At 39.6% G+C, this 23,253-nt stretch overlaps 1 protein-coding gene across 2 annotated transcripts in view; it reads left to right on the top strand.

Annotated features, from left to right (window-relative positions):
* The window catches only part of CPQ (carboxypeptidase Q), a 434,008-nt gene that overhangs the window by 310,513 nt on the left and 100,242 nt on the right, over positions 1-23,253 (top strand). For both annotated transcript variants that reach the window (XM_054692097.1, XM_037503727.2), the window contains one exon: positions 18,274-18,365. In XM_054692097.1, the coding sequence (XP_054548072.1) occupies positions 18,274-18,365 (92 nt within the window). The remainder of the gene's footprint in view (positions 1-18,273; positions 18,366-23,253) is intronic.

Below are 23,253 nucleotides of genomic sequence, written 5' to 3'. Positions count from 1 at the left end.
GGCTGGATCCCTGCTGTGTTATGCCAGCAACCTGGCTGGCATGCCAGGAGGACCCAGGTGCCAAGAAACTGACTTATCTGGTCACAGAGCAAGCAGCAGAGCCTGGAAATTGACAGATGCTGAAGGAGCCTTTTGTTACCTGACTTCTGTGACCGGTTGCTGGCTCATTCTCCTGAGTGGAATAGCTGAAACTTGTCTTTCATCTAAATACATGGGGGCACAGCCTCTCTTTAAGCCTCCTTTTTAGTTTGGCAACCAAAATATATTCTGTGGGGTGAAAGGGGGTGCTGCAAAATAACAGGACAGCCTAAAAATTATTTTATGAAGCAACATAAAAGAAAACCAGAGGAAAGGATATTCAGCCTTAGTCATTAAAAAGCACACCACTGCTCCCAACCTACCTCCTCCCAGCTCCCCCAAAAAAGTTTGTTGTCTTGAAGGGTTTCTTCTGTAGAACTCCAGACAGGTCCCAAGTACACTGATGTCTTTAACAGTGGGTTCTGGGACAGAGGGGCTTCTACCAAGACACACTAAATCTTCCTTCATTTGAAGTTTTACACAACGTTTGTCTGCGTGGCTTAATCTTGGCATCTGACTGTTGTCACAGAAGCTGTGTGGTGTTTCTTCAGCCAGATCTCTGAGAGCTAGTGTTTTCTCACGATGCCCTGGCAGATGATGAAAGCAGACCCCACCTGCAGAAAGGCCACTGGTGCTGCCTACAATAAAGTGACACACACCAAGCGCTCACCTGTCTTCTGACCCATATTTTATTTTCCATAAAGAGGTCATTTTCAAACCCAAGAGTGTTTGTAGCCTGGTAATAGAAGATAGTGATTGGCATACGAAAATGGGAATGATCACAGGGCTATTTGACACTGTCCTCAGAAAAACCCTTCACGTATTCAAAAGCCAAAGTAAAGAGCTATTTCTGAAGTGACGAATGTGTGTAAATTTTCAAAGTAATTTGTGATTTCTCTAAAGCACACAGGCACCCAGAACAGTTCTGCCTTACAGTCGAAGGTGATCTAATTCCCGAAATAAACTTCATTCTGGGCAATGGCAGGCATTTCCTAGACGGGAGGGGAAAGTGTTATGGCCTCTAATAAAAAACAGGCTGTTTTTCTTATTTGGGAACCTCAGGGGAATGAAGCAACAGTTTTAATACTATAAAGAAGTGGGCTGCAAAACACGGGGATAAGTCTTGTTTATTTAACATTTAATGCCCAGGGTCTGTCGGGCATGGAAAGGCTCACTCTGCTGCTGTGATTTAATGCTGGAGCAGAAAATAGCCTGTGAAGATTAGATTAGGTAGTTGGCTCCAAGAGCTCCAAATGCTCCAGAGTCAAGGCTCACAAATGAATGTCTTTAAAAATAAATAAATTAATTAATTAATTAATGAACTCATTAGCATTAGCCAACTAATATTAACTAGTAACGAATCGACACTGTCACCATCCAGAGCGCTGAACCTGTGTGTGGCGGGGTGGTGAGGCAGGGAGCCATCGTGTTCTTTATCTCCCTTGTGAAAGCCCAAATCTTGAAGAAATAACCTGCCATCTTTTTTTTTTTTTATAAAACCCCTTTAATGCCAGTTGTCATTTGAAAAAATTTAAGGCAGAGCTATGTGATGTGCTGTGTTATTGATCCCTGGGACACAGGAATAGATTTCAGCAACGCGATGGCGAGTCCCGCTGAGGAGAGCCAGGAAGCAGGGGTCGATAGCCCAATAGACTCTGTAATGATGTGTTGATTTATGCTCAGACATTTGAGACTGTCTCTTTCTACAAATGTATACAAATGCACCTTGAAATCTGACCAGGGTGAGGCCAGTACTGGGGAAATAGCTCTCCCCTTTGACTGGGTTTCTCACTTTTCCATTTCGTGACATGCTGAGAGCGTGTTTTTCCTTTTGGAGCCCTGTGACTGTGTAGCCAGCGATATCACGTTATCATCAGATGCCTGCCCCCGCCTCCCACAGAACTAACCCCCAGTAGAATCAGCCCCACCCCACTGGGCTCACTGAGGGGACCCAGATGCGGGAGTACTGGCTTAAACCAGGGGTTTTGGGATCTGAAGATACCAGGGTTCAAGTCTTGCTTCTGTCATTGTTATATATGTCATCTTGCGTGAATTGCTTTAACTCCCTGATCTGTAAAATGGAAAGAATATCTACATGCTGTGTTACTTGAGGATCAGATGAGAAAAATTAAGGGAAAGAATGTATGAAAGTGCTTAGCACATACAAGGCCCTCAGTAAACGCTAGCCTCTTTTACCTCACTGGCCAAGCTCTCTATTCTCTAGTTAGTGTTCTGTCCACATGGGGGTCAGCGTGATGCCATGAAAGTCTGTCTGGTTTGTGCTTTTCACATAACTGCTCCTTTGCTTGCTGTCCTGGTTGACACTGAGGTCTGTGCTTTCCTTGTCATGTGCCCCGCATTTGGGTTCCATTCAGCCCCACATGACACCTCTTTACCAGCCAGGGCAGAACCTTCCCAGTCAGTGCACACTGGCAGCTTCTGCGAGGCCAGCCACTTGGGCTGTGGCAGCCCCATCCTGGGCACATGCATTCCATCTGTGCGTGCTCTGTGCTAACCCCCAGTGCCTACAGTGCACCTGCCACTGCCTAGGGAGCCAAGAACCTTCTTCTGTGGATTTTGGGTCCCAGGTTTGACAGGTTCCAGCATTCTTTCTACCTTGTCCCAGACTCTTTCCACCTAAGTTCCTTTATGTCACATCTGCTTTTCTCTTATCGTGGAGGGTGGTGCAGGGCCTAAGTAGTGAATGTGGTTTGCTGGCAGCTGTCTCTACCAGGGTGGTAGTGACAAAAGGTTCAGGAAGTGACAAGATACAGGGTCCATATTTCTTCTTGAGTGTGTGACAGGCTGTTTAAGGGGACAGACTTTTTTTTAATAACACTAGTTTATAATATTATATACCTTTCAGGTATGCAGCATTATAAATGAACATCTGTATATAATACATGATGTTTGCTACCAAAATTATAATTTCCTGGGGCCTCCCTGGTGACGCAAGTGTTAAGAAGCAACCTATGAAGCAATCTGCAGCCACTGCAGCACAAGTTCAATTCCCGGCCAGGGAGCAGACCTCTCCTGACTCACCTGCTGCTCCCCTCAGCAGTGTACTTCAGTCAATCTGTCCTGTTCCCCACTCTGTCTCTCGTGACTCCTCTCACCCCCCACACCTCTGGCCTGTACCCCAGTTCTTGTATGCATAAATAAATAAATCTTTTTAAAAATTTATAATTTCCATGCACTTGACCTCTTTTACCCATTTTACCCATCCCCTTTTCTGCTGGTTACCAATATTTTACTCTTATAATCTAAGTGTTTCATTGTTTTTGTTTCTTCCATATTGTTCTATCTATGCAAGTATATCTTCCATGTTTGAGTGAAATCTATGGTGTTTGTCTTCTTCTGTCTGGCTTGTTTCACTTAGCATAATATGCTGTAAGCCTATCTATGTTGTTGCAAATAATAGGATTTCATCCTTTTTTATGGTTAAGTAGTATTCCATTGTGTATATAAACCACATCTTTATCCACTCATCTGTTGATGGGCGCTAGGTTGTTTCCAGCTATTGACTATTGTGAATTATGCTGCAGTGAATACAGGGTGCATATATCCCTTCGAATTATTATTTTCATACTCTTTGGATTAACACCCGAAAGTAGGAAAGCTGTATTACTTGAAATTTCTTTTTAATTTTTCAAGGGCTAGCCATACTGTTTTCCATAATGGCTGCACCAATTTACATTACTACATACATTGTACAAGGGTTCTCTCCTTTCCACATCATCCTGTGGATACCAGTTTTTATTTAAAGAATTATTTATATACTGGAGGAAAAGGATGTCTTTCAGTCTGTATATTCTTTAAAAAGAAGCACAGGTTACCATCTGACTTTGATTGTTTGAAATAGGACTGAAAAATGTCTATATCACATCTATATCCTGGTCCTTTTACTATAGATTTTCTTCTTTCTTGGTAAATTTTCCTTTTTTCTTCCCTTCCATTCATTCATGTATTCATCCATACATTAAGCTAGGAGAAGGAGTAAGCCCTGTTAAATTATAGTAGAAGATGACTTCTTTATCATCGTTCTGTGCTTAGCAGATAGTGGGAGAATGGGGGTGGTGGTGCCACTATGTCAGCTGCTCCCCATGGAATTTGTATGATTTCTGTCATCTCTCCAAGTAACTGCTGGGGTTTGACTTTCCATGTTATACTTTATGTCTGCCTCTGCAGCATATCTTTCCTCCCCCCACATTTTGTGTTTATCTCAGCCCTTGTTTTCCTGGGGAAGATTGCTCTGGAACTTGGGCTGCAAGGTGGTGTCCTTGTGGAAATTAATAGGGAGACTCAAAAAACATGCCCTGTCCTCTGCTGTGATGATGCCTTGTGACTTGCACCGATGACTCAGAATGGCTGATAAATTAGTGAAACATCCATTCAAAAGTAACTTGGTTCCTTCCACATTGTTGTAAAAGCCCAGTCTATGTGGCCTATCTTTGCCTTTAGTAGTTGTCCTAAATTATTTTTGTCTTTTGTACATCAGAGAATGTCCTCAATGTAAGGGGACCCGAGTCTGGGTAGTCTAGTTGAAAAGGCATGAACACTGGGGTTAAAAAAAATATCTGAGTTCTTACTTGGTCTGTAGCACTCAATACCTCTGCCACATTGTACAAGTCATTGAAGTTCTTTTAGCCTTTGTTTCCTTATCTGTAACTTGGGGATAATACCCCCAGGTATTATAATACCCCGAGGTGTTATAGGATGGTTGTGAAAATTTAGTGAGATAATGTCTGGAAAGAACTGAGCACAGTGTCTAGTATGTATGTACCCAGTAAATCCTGCCCTCTTCTCTCCCCGTCTCACCTCCCCACCAGTTGGGCAGCTGTCTCTGACACAGCGTCCATGGAACTGTAAATTCCTTCACTATTACGTAATTGCTCTCCACCAATCCACTCCTTGATTACCTTTCTGCCCTCCCTCCAGACCTATTCTTAACTTCAATTATGACTCTCCCTCTGGTATAATTGCCCTCTCTGCAGAAAACAGTGAAACCTTGATGTTTAAAAAATCATTTTTCTTGAGAAGAACTTAAAGCCTCTGCAATGTCCTTGTGAATGTTTGTTTCCCAACACAATTTATTGTTAACAAATATTAATATATTTTCATCCGGAGCTCATTTTTCACAATAATCGTGTTAGTAATATTTTCCTGGTTTTTGAGGAGCCCTGTGATTTCTTTGTACAGAGAATATATTTTGTTGATTTGGCCAAGTGAATACTAGGCTTATAAATTTTAGATTCAGTTTGAATATTTCTGGAGCTCAGATCCCCAAAATGCAAATGAGAGTTCAATAAGCCTTATAGAAGATACGTTATTCTCTTTCTCTCTCCTACTTATTTCAGTTGGTGATGATTTTTGGACTTAGCAGTTCAAGACTTTTGTCACTCCTGTTGCCATTAGTCTGGGTACTCCAGTGTTCAGCTTGTGACTGTCTCAGAGTCTGACTGAATATCTTCATCTCCCTAGAAAATGTCCTTCTTTGCATTGGTCTTAGTTCTTACCACTACTTAAACCAAGCACATTTACCAAACCAACTATCTCTAGCCCATATTCTGACTACTTTGTCTCTCTAAAATTAGACACCGTTACATGGAATTTGAGGGAACAAACATGGGCTTCTGAATAATAGAGACAGATATAATAACTTTGTTAGATTATATTCCCTAATATAAGAGTGTCAAAAACGAAATAACAGAAGAGGCTAGAGGTTGAACAGGACTGGTCATATCTTTACATATGCTTGGGAAGGCCATTCTAAAAGTGGTTAAGATATGGACTAGGCATCTAGAAGTCCCAGGTGAATATCCCAATCCTGCCATTTACTAGCTGGTAGTATTAGGCAAGAGACTTAATTACCGAGACTCTCCGTTTCATTACTTGTGAAAGGAGAGAAACTTTTTTTTAAAGATTTATTTATTTATTTATACAAGCACTGGGTACAGTCAGAAGCGCGGGAGGATGAGAGGATTCACCAGAGCCAGAGCAGGGAACAGAACAGGCAGACTGACAAAGTACACTGCTGAGGGGAGCAGCGGGCGGCAGGAGAGGTCTGCGCGCCATGTGGGACCCTCACCCGGAGGCCGGGGAACCAGTGCTGCAAAGGCTGTGGGCAGCTTCGCACCCCAGCGCTCAACCGCTGCGCCACCGGGGAGGCCCTTGGAAACATCTTAACATTGTGTCCAGCGTAGTAATGAGTGCCCAGTAAATCTTAGTCTCCCCTCTCCTCATCTTGCCCTGAATGTTAGCCATCTCTAAAATTGCATTGGCAATGTTGTAAGTACTTTTACCACTATGCCATTTTTCTCCTCCAGTTACTTTCTTTATTACCTTTCTGTCCTACCTCCCAGGTGTTTTCTTAAATCCAGTCAAGTCTATCTGTCTCTACCCTGTGAAATCTTACCAGAGCAAAATAACTTAATCTTTCCGGTCAGTTTTCTTTAGGTGAATTCAAATTGCCTACAGCAATGATGATGATATGGCAATGATGTGGGGTTGTCTCACTGTTGTCTTCTTCTAGATTGTAAATTCCTTGAGTTCAAAGGGCACCATTGTTCTCTTTAGTCCTAAATCCCTCAGTTTCTGTATTAAGAATAGTTGTTGAATTAATGAGTCTGATATTTTGAGTAGCTTTGCTTGTGCCATTTAAACCTTTTGATTTCTGCACAGTTGGTCCAAATGAGTATTTATTAATGGATATGTTCACTTCTCCTATTATAGAATTTTAGTTACTTCTTTTATGGAATGGAATTCTTCCATATATGTTTGTATATCCAAAGATGGACAGTGATGATGTATTGTAATAGCATTAAATGTGGAACTTAAAAATAAACAAGTTAGAACTTAACCAAAAGTAATGTTCTTGAACTAACATTTCAGGAACATTTTTTACACAGAGGGAAAATATCTAGTAGATTGATTTTAAGGTTTGAAGACGGGGTCCTGGGAAAAGTCCTGCGAATGGAGGCATCACATTCCTTCCCACACTAAGCACATAACTCTGCATGGGTTTGGTTTCATTTCAAAAGTGGAGTGTTCATACACTCCAAAAACACCACTGAAGCTCAGCCGTCGGAGGGCAGCAGATAAACCCAGGGAGTCTTTCTAAGATGACAATCCTCTGAGGGCTAAAGTAAATTTTTACAAGTTCCTATAAATACTTTTAACAGACCATATAAAGTTTCTCCCTTACCCTAACAGCTTTTATAGATAAGATGTGACATAATGACATGGAAAAGAGAAAACTCCGTAAGGTCGATAATCCATTACTTGGCAATGAAGGCTCATAATTTTGAAGAACTGAAATTTCATGTAAACACCCCTAAGTTTGCTCTCATTTGTCTTTTTATCTGGAATGTGCCTTGTGCTTTCCATAATTGAGGAATAACAATGAGAAAAACAGTACTTTCCTGGAAGGTCAAACACTTCTCTTTAGAAAATGACATTCCCAGATACCTGTGAATGGGATCAGTGTTTGCAAAGTCATCAAATGTAATACCCGACATGCAACAGACTCAAAGATTCCAGCCTGTTGTATTTGCAGCTACCCCCCACCCCTGCCCAAACCCACTGTTATCTCCAGGTTCTACTCTTCTTTAGGCAAATGTAGCTGACAACTGATTTGATGTCTCAAATATCTTCTGTTCAAAAGTTATTTTTGTAAATCTAATCTAGATCTGCCTTGTTGCACCTTAAAGCAATTTCCATTAAGTATGCTAATCCATTCATAAGCAAATATCTATAGGGTTTTTTGATTTACCAGGGACTGTGTGTGGAAACCAAAAGCAGAAGGCGCATAAATCAGGATGGCAGAATGGCAAAAAATAGTTTGAAGGTCAGAGAAAGTTGAAAGTGGAGTGGGAGAAACTGGAACTGAGTCTCAAATGATCATTGGGAGATGGGTCAGTCAAGAGAAATAGGAAAAGCCAAAAGGATGGGGTTAGATAGTGTACACTGAGAAAAATACAGGGGTGGGAAGAAATTGTAGAGATCAGCTTTTCTGGAAATGAGGCTTTGGGAAGAGAACTAGTTGGAGACAAGACTGGAGAGGTAGACTGACTCCAGTCTCCATAGAGCTCTAGCACCATGATAAAGAAGATGGATTCTTGACTACAGACCAGTGACCTCCAAAGACAGCCATCGTGTGGGACCATCACAGTCAGAAAAATACTTATTCTTCATTTTAAAAAATATATTTTACCGGTATTTATTGCATGTATTGACAGCAAAATGTATAATTTATACATCAGGGTATATGCCTACTCAAGATGGTTTTACTAACAGAGATACATGTTGGAAAGTTTGAAGGCAGATTAATGCTGTAGCTGATAAGAAGTGATTAAAGATTTGCATGCAGTCAATGACATGTTCAAAACAGTATTTGGGGAAGATGAGTCCAGCAGCAGTTATGCAGAAAGGATTGGAGGAAGCCATTAATTGGCTATTGCAGCAATTCAGAGGGCTTGAATTATGGCAGCCACAGTGGGAATGGAAAGGAAGGGGAAAGTACAAAGACATTTTGATGATCTTGTTCTTTTTGTGGTGAGATTTTCCCTAGCAAGCATGTTCAGCAATCACTTTTGGGAGCTGAGAATGGTGTAGCACTCCAGAAGATAAGGGTTTTTTTTCATTAAAAACTGATTGCAGGGCCTCCCCGGTGGCTCAGCGGTGGAGCGCTGGGCTGTGAAGTTGCCCGCAGCCTCTGCAGCGCCGGTTCGATCCCCGGCTGCTCCCCGGCCACCGGAGGAGGGTCCAACATGGCGCGCAGACCTCTCCTGCCGCCCACTGCTCCCCTCAGCAGTGTACTTCGGTCCTTCTGCCTGCTCTGCTCCCCGCTCTGGCTCTGGTGAATTCTCTCACCCTCCTGCACTTCTGACTGTACCCAGTGCTATTGTAACAGGGTGGTCCCCAGGAAAGGGGGAGGTTCCCTGCCCCACCCAAGGGAGGGTGGAGCTGAGCAGGAAGAGGAGAAGCAGAAGAAGAGACTGAGGAAGGAAGGAAGCAGGATGGAGCCAGGAGACCTGGAGGAGGCGCATGGAGCCTAGAGACACGTGAAGAAACTGCGCTTGTCTTTTGGTCGTGGACTGGGTGACACAGATGTGGGTGAGACCCGTGGGGAGGTGACCATGGCAGCTTTTACCTTGATGTTGATTTTGCTCTTTTCCTTCCGGGCTTGTCCGGTTGTTTGTGACCCTTTGCTGTGGGTCCCCACTGGAAGATGCTTTAGACTTGTGGCAGGCTTTGGGGCCTTGTTCTGGGCCGATCCCATATGGATGGACTTTTACCCACGAGGAGATGGGTAACTTTGGGTGCTTCATTTAGAAACTAGACTCTTTGCCTTACCTGTGTTGTTTCCTAGTTTTATTAAAGTTCCTTCCCATTAAAGTCTCCTATGTTTTGTGTTGATGCGGCGGATGGCAGAACCCATTTAGAATAGGCAGGTTTGCGGGGTTTGGGCTGCCCCTCTCCCTTCCCTATAACACTTGTACAGATAAATAAATCTTTAAAAAAAAAAAAAAAAAAACAACAAACTGATTGCAAATATATATACTACCAACTGTGTCTTGGCCTTATAAACTAAATGTAAATGTAATGAACTATAAAAAATATGATTCATTATTGGTAAGCAAGTTCAGGTAACTTCATAACTAATTTTATTCACAAGGAAAATCTTTAAAAGCAGATAGCGTCCTCTCAACGCTAATCCTGAAACAAAGCTTTTGAGAGTTAACAGAAACAGCTTTAACAGGGATTATGCATTATAAAACAACTTATGCTTCATATCTGCAGCTTGATGTTGAAAGGGATCCCAGAAATCTCAGTTGTTTATCAGAGATATATTATTTTTTGATAATCCCTGATTCAAGTACAAACACATTTGTTCTTCCGCACAAGACGTAATCTTCACAAGAAATAAAAGTTAAAAGAACTATACTGGTAAATACGAGTTTATAAGAGAATCTTTGTGCTGCTTGTACTTGATTTACCATGATTTTCTTTAAAATTGTTTGGTTAACTCTTCTCTATTGGATGTTTTTTGCAAGATAGAACTCTTTTAATAAAAGTGTGATTCAGAGTTCCAATCTATTATTAACAAGGCTACTCAATTTCTCCTTGAAGCTAAAACCACTCTAAAAAATGAAAGGGAAAAAACAATAGTATGTTTTAAAATTCCAACTAGATTGGGCTTGTCATTCCTACACCATGCTAACATTATCTTAGAAATACATTGATGAAAGAGCTTCACTATCACACAATTTAAATAAGAAAGGCAAATTCACATATTTTGACTCCAGTCAGACATCAGGTATAAACAACATTTGTCTCAATCAAGTTAAAATAGATTACAGATTGTGTGTATTTGTATATGTGTAATTATTTTGGATGAAAAAGAATGTAGTATAAAAAACAGATATGCTGTATTGACATACAGAAAAACAAAGGAGATAAGATTAGAAGTCCCATATTAAGTAGAGTGAATATTCTTATCCACTGCTGGCTAGTATATAGATTGGGGACCTTTCTCTGGGGCATTGATGACGTGTTTTAAGACCCTTAAAAACAACTATTTAGATTCACTAATTCTACTTTTCAGTACCTATCCTAAGGATAAAAAAATTTAGGTGTCCAATAGTGAGTGAATAGTAAAGAAGATTAAGAATCATTTTCTTGAAGATTTCTTGAAGAAAATGTCACTGATTTTATATATATAGAGAGAGTACATGCATACAAAAATTGTAAGGTGATTTAATAATATGCTTCTGTGTAGTTTTATTTTCTATGTATTTTTTAACAGTTTATTTTTATTTATTTATGCATAGAAGAATTGGGGTGTAGGCCAGAGGTGCGTGGGGTGGGGTGAGAGAATTCACCAGAGATAGAGTGGATAGTACAACAGAGATCTAGTGAAATATACTGCTGAGGGGAGCAACAGGCAAGATAGGAGAGTTCTGATGCACCATGTGGATTGGCTGCCTGGCTGGGCATAGAACTCATGCTACAGTGGCTGGTGATAGCTTGATAGTACTGAGACTTAAACCCCTGTGCCACCAGGGAGGCCCTATTTTCTATGTTTTAAATTGCTCTCCTAGTTTTACAATTTTTGAAGTGCATATATTGTTTTTTAATCAAAAATATTATCAGAGTGGGAAATTAAAGAGAGTTGTCAGAGTTTAAATTGCAAATATATACAGTTTTATTCAATTAGCTGATGTGACGATATCTAGAAACAATGTATTTATTTAGTGACATGAGCAACAAGAGCTGTTGATGTACTAAATTTTGACTCTGCCAGTTGTTTTACACTAGGTAAATGTAATAGACACTGAAGCAAATGTAGACATTGAAGCCCACTTATCAGGGCTAGTGGTGTAGTTTTACCTTTTATCAAAAAAAACCTGTCTTGCCAACTTTCTGAACTGAGATTGTACCAACATGCTTTAGATTGAATGAAAAGGCCATCATTTTTATTTATTCTTATATAAATATATTTATTCGTATTCATCTATCAGTCAATAAACATATATTTAGAACAATTTAAATATCAAGTACTGGGTTAGGATTGTGAAAGAGAAATGAGTAAATCTCAGAAAATGAATAGTCTAATAGTAGATCAATAATTAGGCGTGGTTGAAAACTAAGATAAAGGTAGAGATGAAGTTCTAAAGAAATATTGACACATGAACAGACAAATTTGGTCCAGAGTTAGGAGAACCTTCTCACGGGAAGTAATGTTAGAATTAGGCTTTGTGGAGTGAAAAAGAGTTTTTCAAATGGAAAAAGTTAAGGGACATTCTACATAGAAAGAAGATCATATACTAAGGATCAAAAATCTGAATAGTGTGGTATGTTGTTCAGAGTTGGTGGGAAACTTTGTGCCACTGGGGGTTAGGAGGAGAGGTAAAAGCATAAGAATGGAAAATTGGGTCCGAGCCAGGAATGGCCTTCACACACTGGTAATCACAGTGGTTTAGCTTCAGCAATGATTAATCATGATTTTCCTGGCTAATAGAATCTTAATTATTATAATGAGGTAGGACTGTTTCCTTTGAATTATGGAAATTAGAACTGTTATGACCTGTTCCATAAACACAGGTTATAAATATGATCCTATCTCTGTAATCTCTTTTATAGTTAATCATCCAAGCCTCCACAGGCCTTATTAGCAAGAAGTCTGTTATCTCCTATGAAGGTCCCTCACCCTAGCCTCTGCATAGTCCACAAATCCTGCGACTTTACTCAGGCCATTAAGTCAGTTCTCTGGAAACCTGTGGCTGCATCTGCCTGGTTCTACACAGTGTGATTTGCACCCCCAAGTCCACAGTGGTGCTGGGTTTTGGATGACAAGGTTACAACTCCCTATGTTTACATTCCGATCCTTAGCTATTTTTCCCTAAATCATAACTGCTATACTAAGGTGATTAGTTCTGGTGGAGCTTCTGACTTTGACCACATGCTAGACTGAAGCTAGACCTTTCCCTAAGCTTTAGGCCACTATCTTAAGCCAAGGTCAACAACTCAGACTCTTACCTTTACCATGGTCACTTTGTTAGTGGTTTCTAGAAACTCCCCTGCCCTGGGATCTTATTGTCATCCTGACAATAAGTGGTCTCTCATCTCGAGTCCCCAAGCCAAGGAAGCAGGGGTGAAGACACTGGCATCTTCCCCCTAGAAGGTGCTGACAGCTTTACACAAAGCCTCCTGCCCTGTGTCCACATTGTCCCTCCAGATGGCTCAAGAGGTAGCTTACAAGATGGAAGTTAGAAAATAGTTTGTCACCCTATTCCAATGACTCCCCCCAAAAGGCCTAAACATTTTTAAATTTACATATTATTTACCTAACTAAGAAAGGCAGCAAGTGATTTTTCCAAGAATAAAAGATCTTCAAAGTGATTTTATGTTTAAGTCTCTTAAGAGGAGTAATTGCAGCTTACGTCACTAAATTAATTTCTAACCATGTCCCCTATTAAAAATCTCGGTGATAAACTGTTCATATATTATATGACAAATGATATAACTTGTCCAAGTTGGAAATAAGTTTCAAAGTCCAAAACCATGTGATTAACCACTAAGCTTACTGCCTATTCTCATTCAATTTATATGCTAATATGTCATTACTTATTTCTATAACTCAGATGCTACACATACATTAGTCAAGTTTATTGCAGGAATAGAAATATCTAACTGTTGATAAAGGAGAGCTGTACCACAAATGTATTTATGAACTAGTGCATTTATGTTGAAAATGAGTATATTTGCTATACGAGAAAATTGTGTTTTGTCTGCAGATTTAGATCACAGAAGGGAGAACAGGACTCATACATAATTCTGGGAGGGTTGAAACTGAGAAGCAAATGAATGTTTAAGTCAAGACACATTGTTAGCAAATAGTGTTCTTTAGAATTCATGATTTGGGAAAGCTATCTACAAGGATGGATTAACCTGAATTTATTTTGCTTTGCCCCACTCTCAATCCAAGTGTAAGACAATCAACTAATCTTTTCAACTTATTGATTTAATGATAGTGACCTCCCAGCCTTCTTACCTTTAAATTTGATAATAATGAAAAATAAAGTCCAAATAGATTGTTTTCACCTTTTCTCACAGTCTTTTCCCAGTGGCATTATTACTCTCTTCAAGAAAATGAAATCCAGATATATGCCATTTCGTAAACAAAGACAAAATTTGGACACATTATTTTGTGTGTTTTAGAGGAAAACCATGATGCTGTAAATGTTTGTCGTACTCCCTTCAGTTCTAAATAGAAATTCCAAGAAGTCAAGGGATCTCTGGGCAGTTTCTACATATCTGTGGGGGAGCAGGTTGCCCATCTTCTGACAAAACCTCAGTGAGACCTGACTCCCAGTCAGGAAGACCAGCGTTCTCCCTCTCACCTTGTCCTGAGACTTTCTTTCATGTCCTGCCTTGGGCTGGTGCTGTTTAGCACAAAAGCAGAGGCCAGAGCTGTGAGGCAGGTATCCTGCCGAGTCTAGCACCCCAGTTGTACAACAAAACAAATTCCTTACAATGGATCTCATGTTACTTTGTTTTGCTGCTATTGTTGTGATTTCTTTATGATTATCACTGTTATTCTATATTCTTAAAATTCTTAGCTTTTATATTATTGTCATTATTTTATATACTTAACATTTTTACCTTTGAATTTGAGATACACACTAAAATCTATCTTTTTAACTGAGAAATATAAATATCTATATTTAAGAAATATAAATATCCTATATCAACTTTGCTCAATTTTCACATTTATAAAGCTTTTGGACATTCTCCAGAAACTAAAAAAATCTGATTAGGCCCTACTTTTAAAATGAGGAGCCTGTTTCTAATTATTTGGCTTTGCGTATGCTCTCTGTTGCGATGAGGAAGCATTCCATAGTGAATGAGTTTGTGCTTTTCAACAAGTTAAATAAAATTTGTATTTTCCTCTTGGCTGGGTATGTATCCTGTATAAACAAAGATGTTCTCAGGCTCCCGAGGAGGAGGACTGAGGAATGTGCCTCTTTCCTAGTTCTCCCACAGGACCCCCTGGCAGAGGTTGGAAAGTTGTGTGAACTGAGGAAGAGAGAAGCTAATAAACAGTTCCCAAAAACCTACTGTGTGTCAGGGACTGTAATTGAAATACCTTTGCCTTGCCTTATTTAATTTTCTTTACAATGCTTTGAAGCAATTTATCTTTATTGTATAGATGAAGAAATTGAGACTCAGAAAGATTAAGTAATCTAATGTCGCACAGCAAGAACTGGCAAATCAGGAAAACACACAGTGCTTATTCAGATCCCACAACCAATGCCTGTTTGTCCCCCATGCTGGCCATCTGTGGATTCAGGTGGCCTGGAGGCCCAAACTCCACACTAGATTCAGGGTCTTGTTGAATGAAGTTCCATACATTTCTCTTAGTTTGGGGAACAATTCGAATAATGTCTGAGTGATTTTGGAGCTCTGTCAGGTATTTGCTAATTCACTGATTTCCTGGCCTCTTCAGCTAGGCCCTCTGCTCGCAGTGCGAAGTGAGTGCTGATGTTTTGTGCTGACAGGTTCTGACCTTCTCAGGGGCTCGCAGGAGGCTCTGTTTGTCTTCCTAGGGGCAGCTGTGCACCAACAGCTATGCTGTTGTTGTTTGGAGACGTTAGCATTCCTCTTCACTTCCAACCAATTACTTCTTTATTACCTTAATAACAACGTATTTGGCCATCTGGCTGCTTTGAAATGTGAGAGAGATGAATCCCGTGCAATTATGATTTTCAAGTGAAACACCAAATCTATAGAGATTCAGGGCATTTGCTTTTTAAAATTGAATTTTCTCTAACTTGTGTTAATGGTCCCTTTATTCTTATTTGGAAAATTCTATCATTTCAATAATGTGGTGCTTTTTTATTTTTTTGGTAGGTACAGAGATACGGATTTAAAAGATGTTCCAAATTCTCATTTACTTTATCCTTTCTTTTTTTCTACATTGTAAGCAAAATGTCATTTGGTTTAAATTGACATTAAGCACATTTCTTTTAAAGAAACCAAAGATTAATTAGAAATGTAGGTCAGAGGCTCCTAACTGGGCAACTCAAGACTCTGGCTTCTACTGAAAAACTGTAAAGAAAAAATTATAAAAGATGAATTTAACAAAAGCATTATATAAAGGGTGACATTCAATCTAGGAACAATTAACATATGGAATATAAAATTTGGGGCGATTGTGATAAAATTGACTATGTTTCATTTAAAGAAAAGAAACCAGAGATTGTGATCTTTATAATGATTTGATTTCTTTCTGTGACAACAGTTTTAAGTGTGTGCTGTGAACATAGTAGGTGGTTTTTCTGTGGAGAAGGCAGTGGGCACGTCAGGATTCTTCTTCAGCAGATATTCAAATGCATTTGGAAGAACTTCCTCTCTGACTATTTAGGTGCCCTTTCTCTCTAGGGGTAAAAGCATGGGCTGTGTGCTTGGCTATCCATTAGGTAGTTTTGCAGTTCATTTATTGAATGTCTATTCCATGTCAGACAGGAGGATAATCAATCTCACTTAATCCTCACAACCCCCAATGAATTAGTTACATCATGGGAATAAACTAATCTCTTTGCTTTTCAGATAAGGAGACTGAAGACCTGGTAGATCAGTTTCCCAGTGGTTACACAGTTTGTGCCCAAAAGTAGCAGAGTTCCCCAGCCCCCAGTCTTAGTCAACTATAACACCTGTTGGTGCAGGTGAGCTAGAGGGAGATTTTTAGGAGACAAAGCTCAGAATGTAGTAGAGGGCTTTGAATATTATTGTAAGTGAGATACCCAGCTTTGGATTCATAGTACATATTTATTGGACACCTAATATGTGCCAGTTTAGGCCCTGAGGAGGGGCTATCACAGTGAATTTAAAAACACAAAAACAAGCCTTCCTGTTAGAAGTTTACATTCTGGCTTTGGAGGTTTTGAGCAGAGAAATGATGTGATAGGATTCAAGTTTTACGTGGGTCCTTCTGGCCAATTCTGGAGCAGGGGGTGAGGATGCACATGGAGACCAGGCAGGAGGAGATGGCAGCCACCCAGGCAAAGGGGGCTGGGCTCTTGGACCAGAGTGGGCACAGAGGGGAGAAGCTGGATTCTAAATGGACTTAGAAGAAAATGCCAGAGGGGTTTTCTGAGCAACTGGATTTGGAAATGGATTACCTGGCTTTAATTGGAATTCAGGTCAGCCAGCATCCTAAACCTGTGCTCCTTTAGTTACATTAAAATGCTCACGTGTAAAGTAGCTTCATAACAATATTCAGTTTAATAGAAAATGTAGCTTCTTTCCAGCCCCTATACACTAGGCTTATGAAAGAATACTTGGTCCCAAGGAGGCTGCACAGAGCTGCGTTTCCCAGGAGCATTTGTCATCCGTAACCTGCTCCCTCAAAGGCCATACCTGAGGGACAGCCTGTGTGTGGTCTTACTTGGCATGTGCAGTGTGTCCATCTCACAGCCACTCAGAGTAGATCCCGTCCCTTCCCTCTGCTCCCCTGTGAAAAGGCAGGAGATGGAACCTCTTATTAAGATCTAACCCAGGGGGCCTCCCTGGTGGCACAGTACTGTGAAGCTATCCGCAGCCACTGCAGCATGAGTTTGATCCCTGGCCAGGGAGATGACCCATATGGTGCAGCAGACCTCTCCTGACTCTCCTGCTGCTCCCCTCAGCAGTGTACTTCAGTCAGTCTGCCTGTTCTGTTCCCCACTCTGTCTCTGGTGAGTCCTCTCACCGCACCGCACCTGTGGCCTACACCCCAGCTCTTGTAGGCATAAATAAATAAAAATAAATCTTTAAGACCTAACCCAGCATCATGATCTCTGCCTGTTGTTTCTTAGAAATGATATTACCAGGTTAGAATCGAAAAGGGTTTGAATTTTTGGCTACCAGGTAGAACTGTTAGCATATTGTCTTACTAGTTTTTTTAAATTTGGGACACAGAGCATCCTTGTAGTGCAGAATTAGTCATTCAAAAAAATGTTTCAGCCATGCCAGATCTGCCATTCACCTCAATAACTTCAAGATACAAATTTGTATTCCAGGTCAATAAAATTGCTACAAAACTATTTGAGCAGTAATAAGGTGAATAAAACGCCATACTCATCCAGTTAATTTTCATCAATGATCTTATATTTTTAAGTAGGAGAGGAGAGTGACTATGGCTAAATGTAAATATTGCATATGCTTCACAGAATAGTGTGGGCAGCCAACTGCCATGTGAATATAGATTCAGATGTGATCCCCTACATAATTGTCTTATAGAGTCAAATGATTGGGTTCAATTAACCAATGAAAGGTCCATGACTTGCCCACAGTCCTCCTAACTGCATCTTCTAGATGCCATCTTGTAACCCAATGAACTTGGCCATCCATTGGGTACTTCCAGACAAGATTGACCAGTTAAGGATGTGATATAGGTTCTCACTTCTTGACCTACAGGCAACATTTGTCATGACCCCTTTCTCCATTAACCAGCCTTACAGGTCGGCCCTGATCATGCTCCTTTGACAGGCTGGCCATACCCTGAAAAGGCAGCCACACCAGCAAGAGATGAATATGAGAGCTTCTGATTCTCTCCTGCCTCCAGAATAGAGAGGAGGGACTGGACCTTGGTGTTGTTTAAAAATTCAAAATTAACTTTGAAAAATCACTTTGTTTTATTATTTTTCCTAGGGCTGCGTCCCAAAAGGACTCTGCGTTTGGTGCTGTGGACTGCAGAGGAGCAGGGTGGAGTCGGTGCCTCGCAATATTATCAGATGCACAAGGTAAGAAAGCAGCCATGGATTGTTGGACATTTGTACCTGGAATCAGTGTAAATAAGCCAAAAAGTAGTGATGCTTTGGGTTTAAAAATTCCCTCTCTTGTACTGAAGACTCTTACCACAATGCTTTGTGGAGGGCTGACCCTGGCAACAACTCCTTGCCCAGGCCCATTAAGGAGAATGCCTAGGTGGAAGGGTATCAAAGTGGAACTGAGAGCTTTTCTGTTTCTACATCAGTCTATGTCTTTAGAAATATCTCAATTGCCATTCTGCCATTTTATTCAAGTCTCCCTATTTGGGCTGCAATCATGCATGCCAGAGAAATAGTGGTAGGGAAACATCCTTGTCCTCACTGAACCCACCCCTGTAACCTCCATTTCCAAATCATCCTGGGCACAGGCACTTGAGAGTCACATCCTGATGCCTGAGTCAGCCAGGAGCATTGATAATGGCAGTGGGGCTGGTAGCAGTCAGATGCCTCATACCTGGGAATGCGAAGGACAGCTTGGTTGGACACTGACTGTAATAAAACTACAGTGGAGCTTGAGGCAAGAAGGTGATGGTGGAAGATCATGATTCGAAATACAAGACACATTTAAGATGGGAGCTGGGGAGATTAATGACAAGAGCAACCTTTGTAAGAGGGCAGAATGTCCAACAAGCTCAGACATATTCTGGATCAAATCCAATGTTATTTCAAAGAGGAATTCCCAAATCAGTGGTACACTGCTGAGCTGTGATAGCTCTTGGAAAAGCAGAATCCCATCTCACCCCTGCATCTCCAGATTAGAAGAAACAGATCTTGTATGCTTAAGCTATCAAAGTTAGAGAGGTCTATTTGTTTTCTGAATTGTATTTATATCTTTTCCAATCCTTTTACATAGTCTGTATTCCCCTGTTTCAGTTGGTTTTAGTTGGAGTGTAAGAGTATTGAGTTGAAGGTCATGAATTTGGTTCACTCTATAACTGAACATAGTTATTTACTGCACAAAGGAAAGCCACGCCTCGTGCCCAACTCTTTCACTACTTCAGTTCTTTTGGTCAAGTGATTCTAGGGAATAAAATATTTCAGATAAGTCTCCTTTGGTCGGTGGGTCAGTAACATCATTGTCAATATGTTGTGATAGACTCAGAACATAGTAAGAGTTTTTTTAGATTTAGCCACACTCAATTAATATTTTCTGAGCACCAACTATGTTTCATGTGCTTTATTAGACTGTCAGTCTCATGTGAGTAGTAAGACTCACCCTAACCTCACTGATACTCACTTACTGCAAGTTAAGGACACTAACTGCCCAACATCAATTATAGTATAAAGAATAAAGTATTGATAGCAGAAATAAGAAGCTCCCTTCATCTGGCCTTGGGAGTGATCAGAATAAATTGTGTGGAAGACAATTCAGATCCATAAGTGAGCTAGTGTCCATAAGCGACACTTCAGATCTATAAGTGTGGATCTGAAGGGAGACTAGAAGTGAACTAAGGAATAGGAGTGGCCAGGGAGGAGGTAAGTACTTTGGAGCAGAACCTATACATGCAAAGGAGATAAATAAAACACAGTGCACTGGAGAAACTAAAAGAAATTCAGAGTAATTGGTACATAGAATGCAACATGCTAGTGGCAGGAGCACAGAGTAGAGAAGTAAGCAAAACTCTGAATAAGAACATATAAATCATGTTTAGAAGTTTGTACTTTATCCTAAGGGAAAGAAGAGTAACTGAATTATTTTTAAGGAGGAGCTTTAAGATTCTTTACATCCTGGACTTCATAAAAAAAAAAAAAGAATACCTAAAGGAACTGTTTTGAAGCTCATTTATTCTTTATAATGTACTCTGTTCCAAGAAAATAATTGATTCAAAATACAATTGAACTGGCTGGAAATTTCCTCAACCACTGAAATTTCATGGATCTGAATAAAAATGCTTATTTTTCTATAAGGTTTTGAGTATCATTGAAGCCACTAAAATATATGGATGAAATTAGAAATTACTTGATTTTAAACTTCTAAGAGCTTAGCAGGGATATAGAGATGTGTAGATATAGATATAGATTATGTAAAGATTACAGCATAGAGATATAGAAGCTCAAAGGATGTGCAGTCACATTAACAGAGTTGGTTCATCTTAACAATATCCTTGTTGCCTTCATATAAATGTGTCTTTGTAATGGTGGCTACTCTGAACTGCATTATTAGGAATTAAAAGAAGAAATTCCAGAAAGGGATAACAGGCTTCTTGTTTTTGGAATAACTCTTTAGATCGCCATTAAAAGACATTTTGAATGTTTAATATCATATACCACTTTCAAAGGACTTACTCTAGAGCAGAATCCATTTCACAAGACAAGAAGGGCAAATCAGATTCTCTTGGAGCTTCTCTATAGACCTGTTTATTGTTAGAAAATTATCAGACAATGTCCAGTTCTCTCCAGTCATAATAGATGGATCCTGTTCCTCTATTCTAAATAAGATTATGATAATTGCTAAAATAAATACACTTGAAAATTTCTTGCACACTTAATATCCAGTCTGCAGGAGGTCTTTTCTCCATATAGTCATTCAGTGATCCAGGGTGACGGACTCTTAAGCACCATGACTTTTAGCATTGCCTTCAATATTGACATCCAGCTGGCAGGCAGAAGAAACTGTCCCATATTTATATGGGACAGTTTGAAGAAACTGTCCCATATTTATATGGGACAGTTTCAGAAATGGCTGACGCTGCCAGGAACTAATTCCATAGCCTACTTCATTAGAGACTAAGAAATACAGACCCTGGCTGGGCAGCCACTGGAAGTGACAACTCTGCACTGTAGAAGGGAAGCACATGCCTTTGATGGAAATCTGGTTCCTTCTGAGGTCTTTCTCTCATTTTATGCTCTGACTTCCAAAACATTTCCAGCTGCACAAGAGACCAATTGCCCTGAAACTTCACCTCCTATAACACTAAAGTTGAAGCTTCAACAATCAGCACACACAAGCACAGATACAAACATGCACACACACAAATGCCGTAGTCACTGAATACTTTAAGCAATTGAAAAAGGAGAAGCAGTTGAGTAAATTATGGTGCTGTTATAAATTGAAATTCTATGCAGCCATCAAAAGTAATAAACCACATGGAATCCAACATGAAAACAAAGTTCAGGATACATTGATTGTTAAATAAAAGAGAAAAGAAGGATGTGTAATTTTCCCCATTTTTAAGTAGAAAAGAATATATGTATTTATGTTTGTTTATAAACATATCTGTGTGTTTGTGTATGAGAAAGAGAGTAACTAACAAAAAGAGCCAGAGTTTGAGTTTACTTCACTTAAGTATGAAAGGACCTTCACCGCCATTAGCCACAGTTACCGTTAAGAGGAAACTAGGATTAGGTGGGTACATTGAGTTGTACAACTGCATTGTTTTTTATAAAGTTGAAATAGTACTTCTATAAGAAATAATTACATCAAAGAATAAGGGGAAGCAGTAAAACCAGTAAGGGGAACCATGAAAGTTTTATAGAAACTCTTTTAATGGACACATTTAGCTAAACTTATGTGGAGACAAAATTAACATTAATATTCATTATATTTTTCTTAGTAAATATGTCTGTTACAATTTACTTCTATTAATTGATTCATAGAACAGTATAAAACCTGTGATTTAAAACTATAAGGTAAAATATATGCCAAATCACTTTTCAAAATTCTAGTGGTATCTACTTTATAATTACATTTTCTTATGAAATACTAAATTATCATTAATTGCTAGCTTTAATAAATTATTGTGAAATATGTGAGGCTATTTGAGGTCTGTGTATAGATTTTGAAACTCATATGCAACTTCATTATGATGTCTAAAACATTCTTTCCAAGGAAACACACATTGACTCAAAAAGTCTGTAAGCATTTTGGCAGCAGTTATAAAGCAAAATAATTTAAACAGGAAATGCTAAGTGTTTCACTATACTTTGGAGTCAACTGGAATAGAAATCATTACAGGGTCCATCCAACATGCCTGTAACAGTTTGTAGCAGAAGCTTCATAAAGGCTGTGTACATATTTTTCTTATTTATCAAATAATAGTTTACCTATTTTGATAAGTTGTAAACTTTTCTCTCCTGGTTTTAAAGTTCATTCAACTGTTTCTCTTCATATTAGCACATGAACTTGAAAATTATTTATGTGTGTATTGTTTATGCCTTATGTTTATTGATTCATTTGGCAACAAATATTTCTAGCTAACAGTGTCTTAGTGAGATGTAACTAGTATTTGGTAATAAAAAGTGCAGCTCTTCAGCGTACTGCTCAATATACTTGGCAAATGTACACCCCTGCATAACCATCACCCATATCATCCCTGTTACCCCAAGAAGTTTCCCTTTCAGATTAATTTCTGACTTTACCAAAGGTAACTAATATCCTGATTTTTATTACTACAGACAGGCTATGCCTATTCTCAAACTTCATATAAATGGAATCATCCAGAATGCTCTATTGAGGCTGGATTCTTCCACTGGACAATATGATTTACAAAGAATTCATTCATGTTGTCACAGTAATCATACATTGCCTTTTTCTCTTGGCATAGTTGGAATAGTGGTTCTACTATTGGAGTAGTTATCTGTTACATAAATATATTACACTTTCTCTAGTCTCCTGTTGATGGACACCGGGGTTGTTTCTAGTTTTAGTCATTATAAATAAGGCTGTTCTGCATTTTTGTGTATTAATCTTTTGATGGACATATGTATTTCTTTTCTAGGGATAGTAATGCTGGGTCGTATGATAGGTGTATGTCTAGCTTGGTTAAAACTGCCTAACAGGTGCCATTCTGTATTCCCACCAGCACCGTGACAGTCCTTGTGGCTCCAGCCCTTCCCATATGTGCTGTTGTTGGATTTGGCC

The sequence above is a fragment of the Talpa occidentalis genome, unplaced genomic scaffold (genome assembly GCF_014898055.3).
Source record: "Talpa occidentalis isolate TD23 unplaced genomic scaffold, MPIMG_talOcc4v2.1, whole genome shotgun sequence".
NCBI classification, from domain to species: Eukaryota; Metazoa; Chordata; class Mammalia; order Eulipotyphla; family Talpidae; genus Talpa; species Talpa occidentalis.
This window is presented reverse-complemented; position numbering and strand designations above follow the sequence as displayed.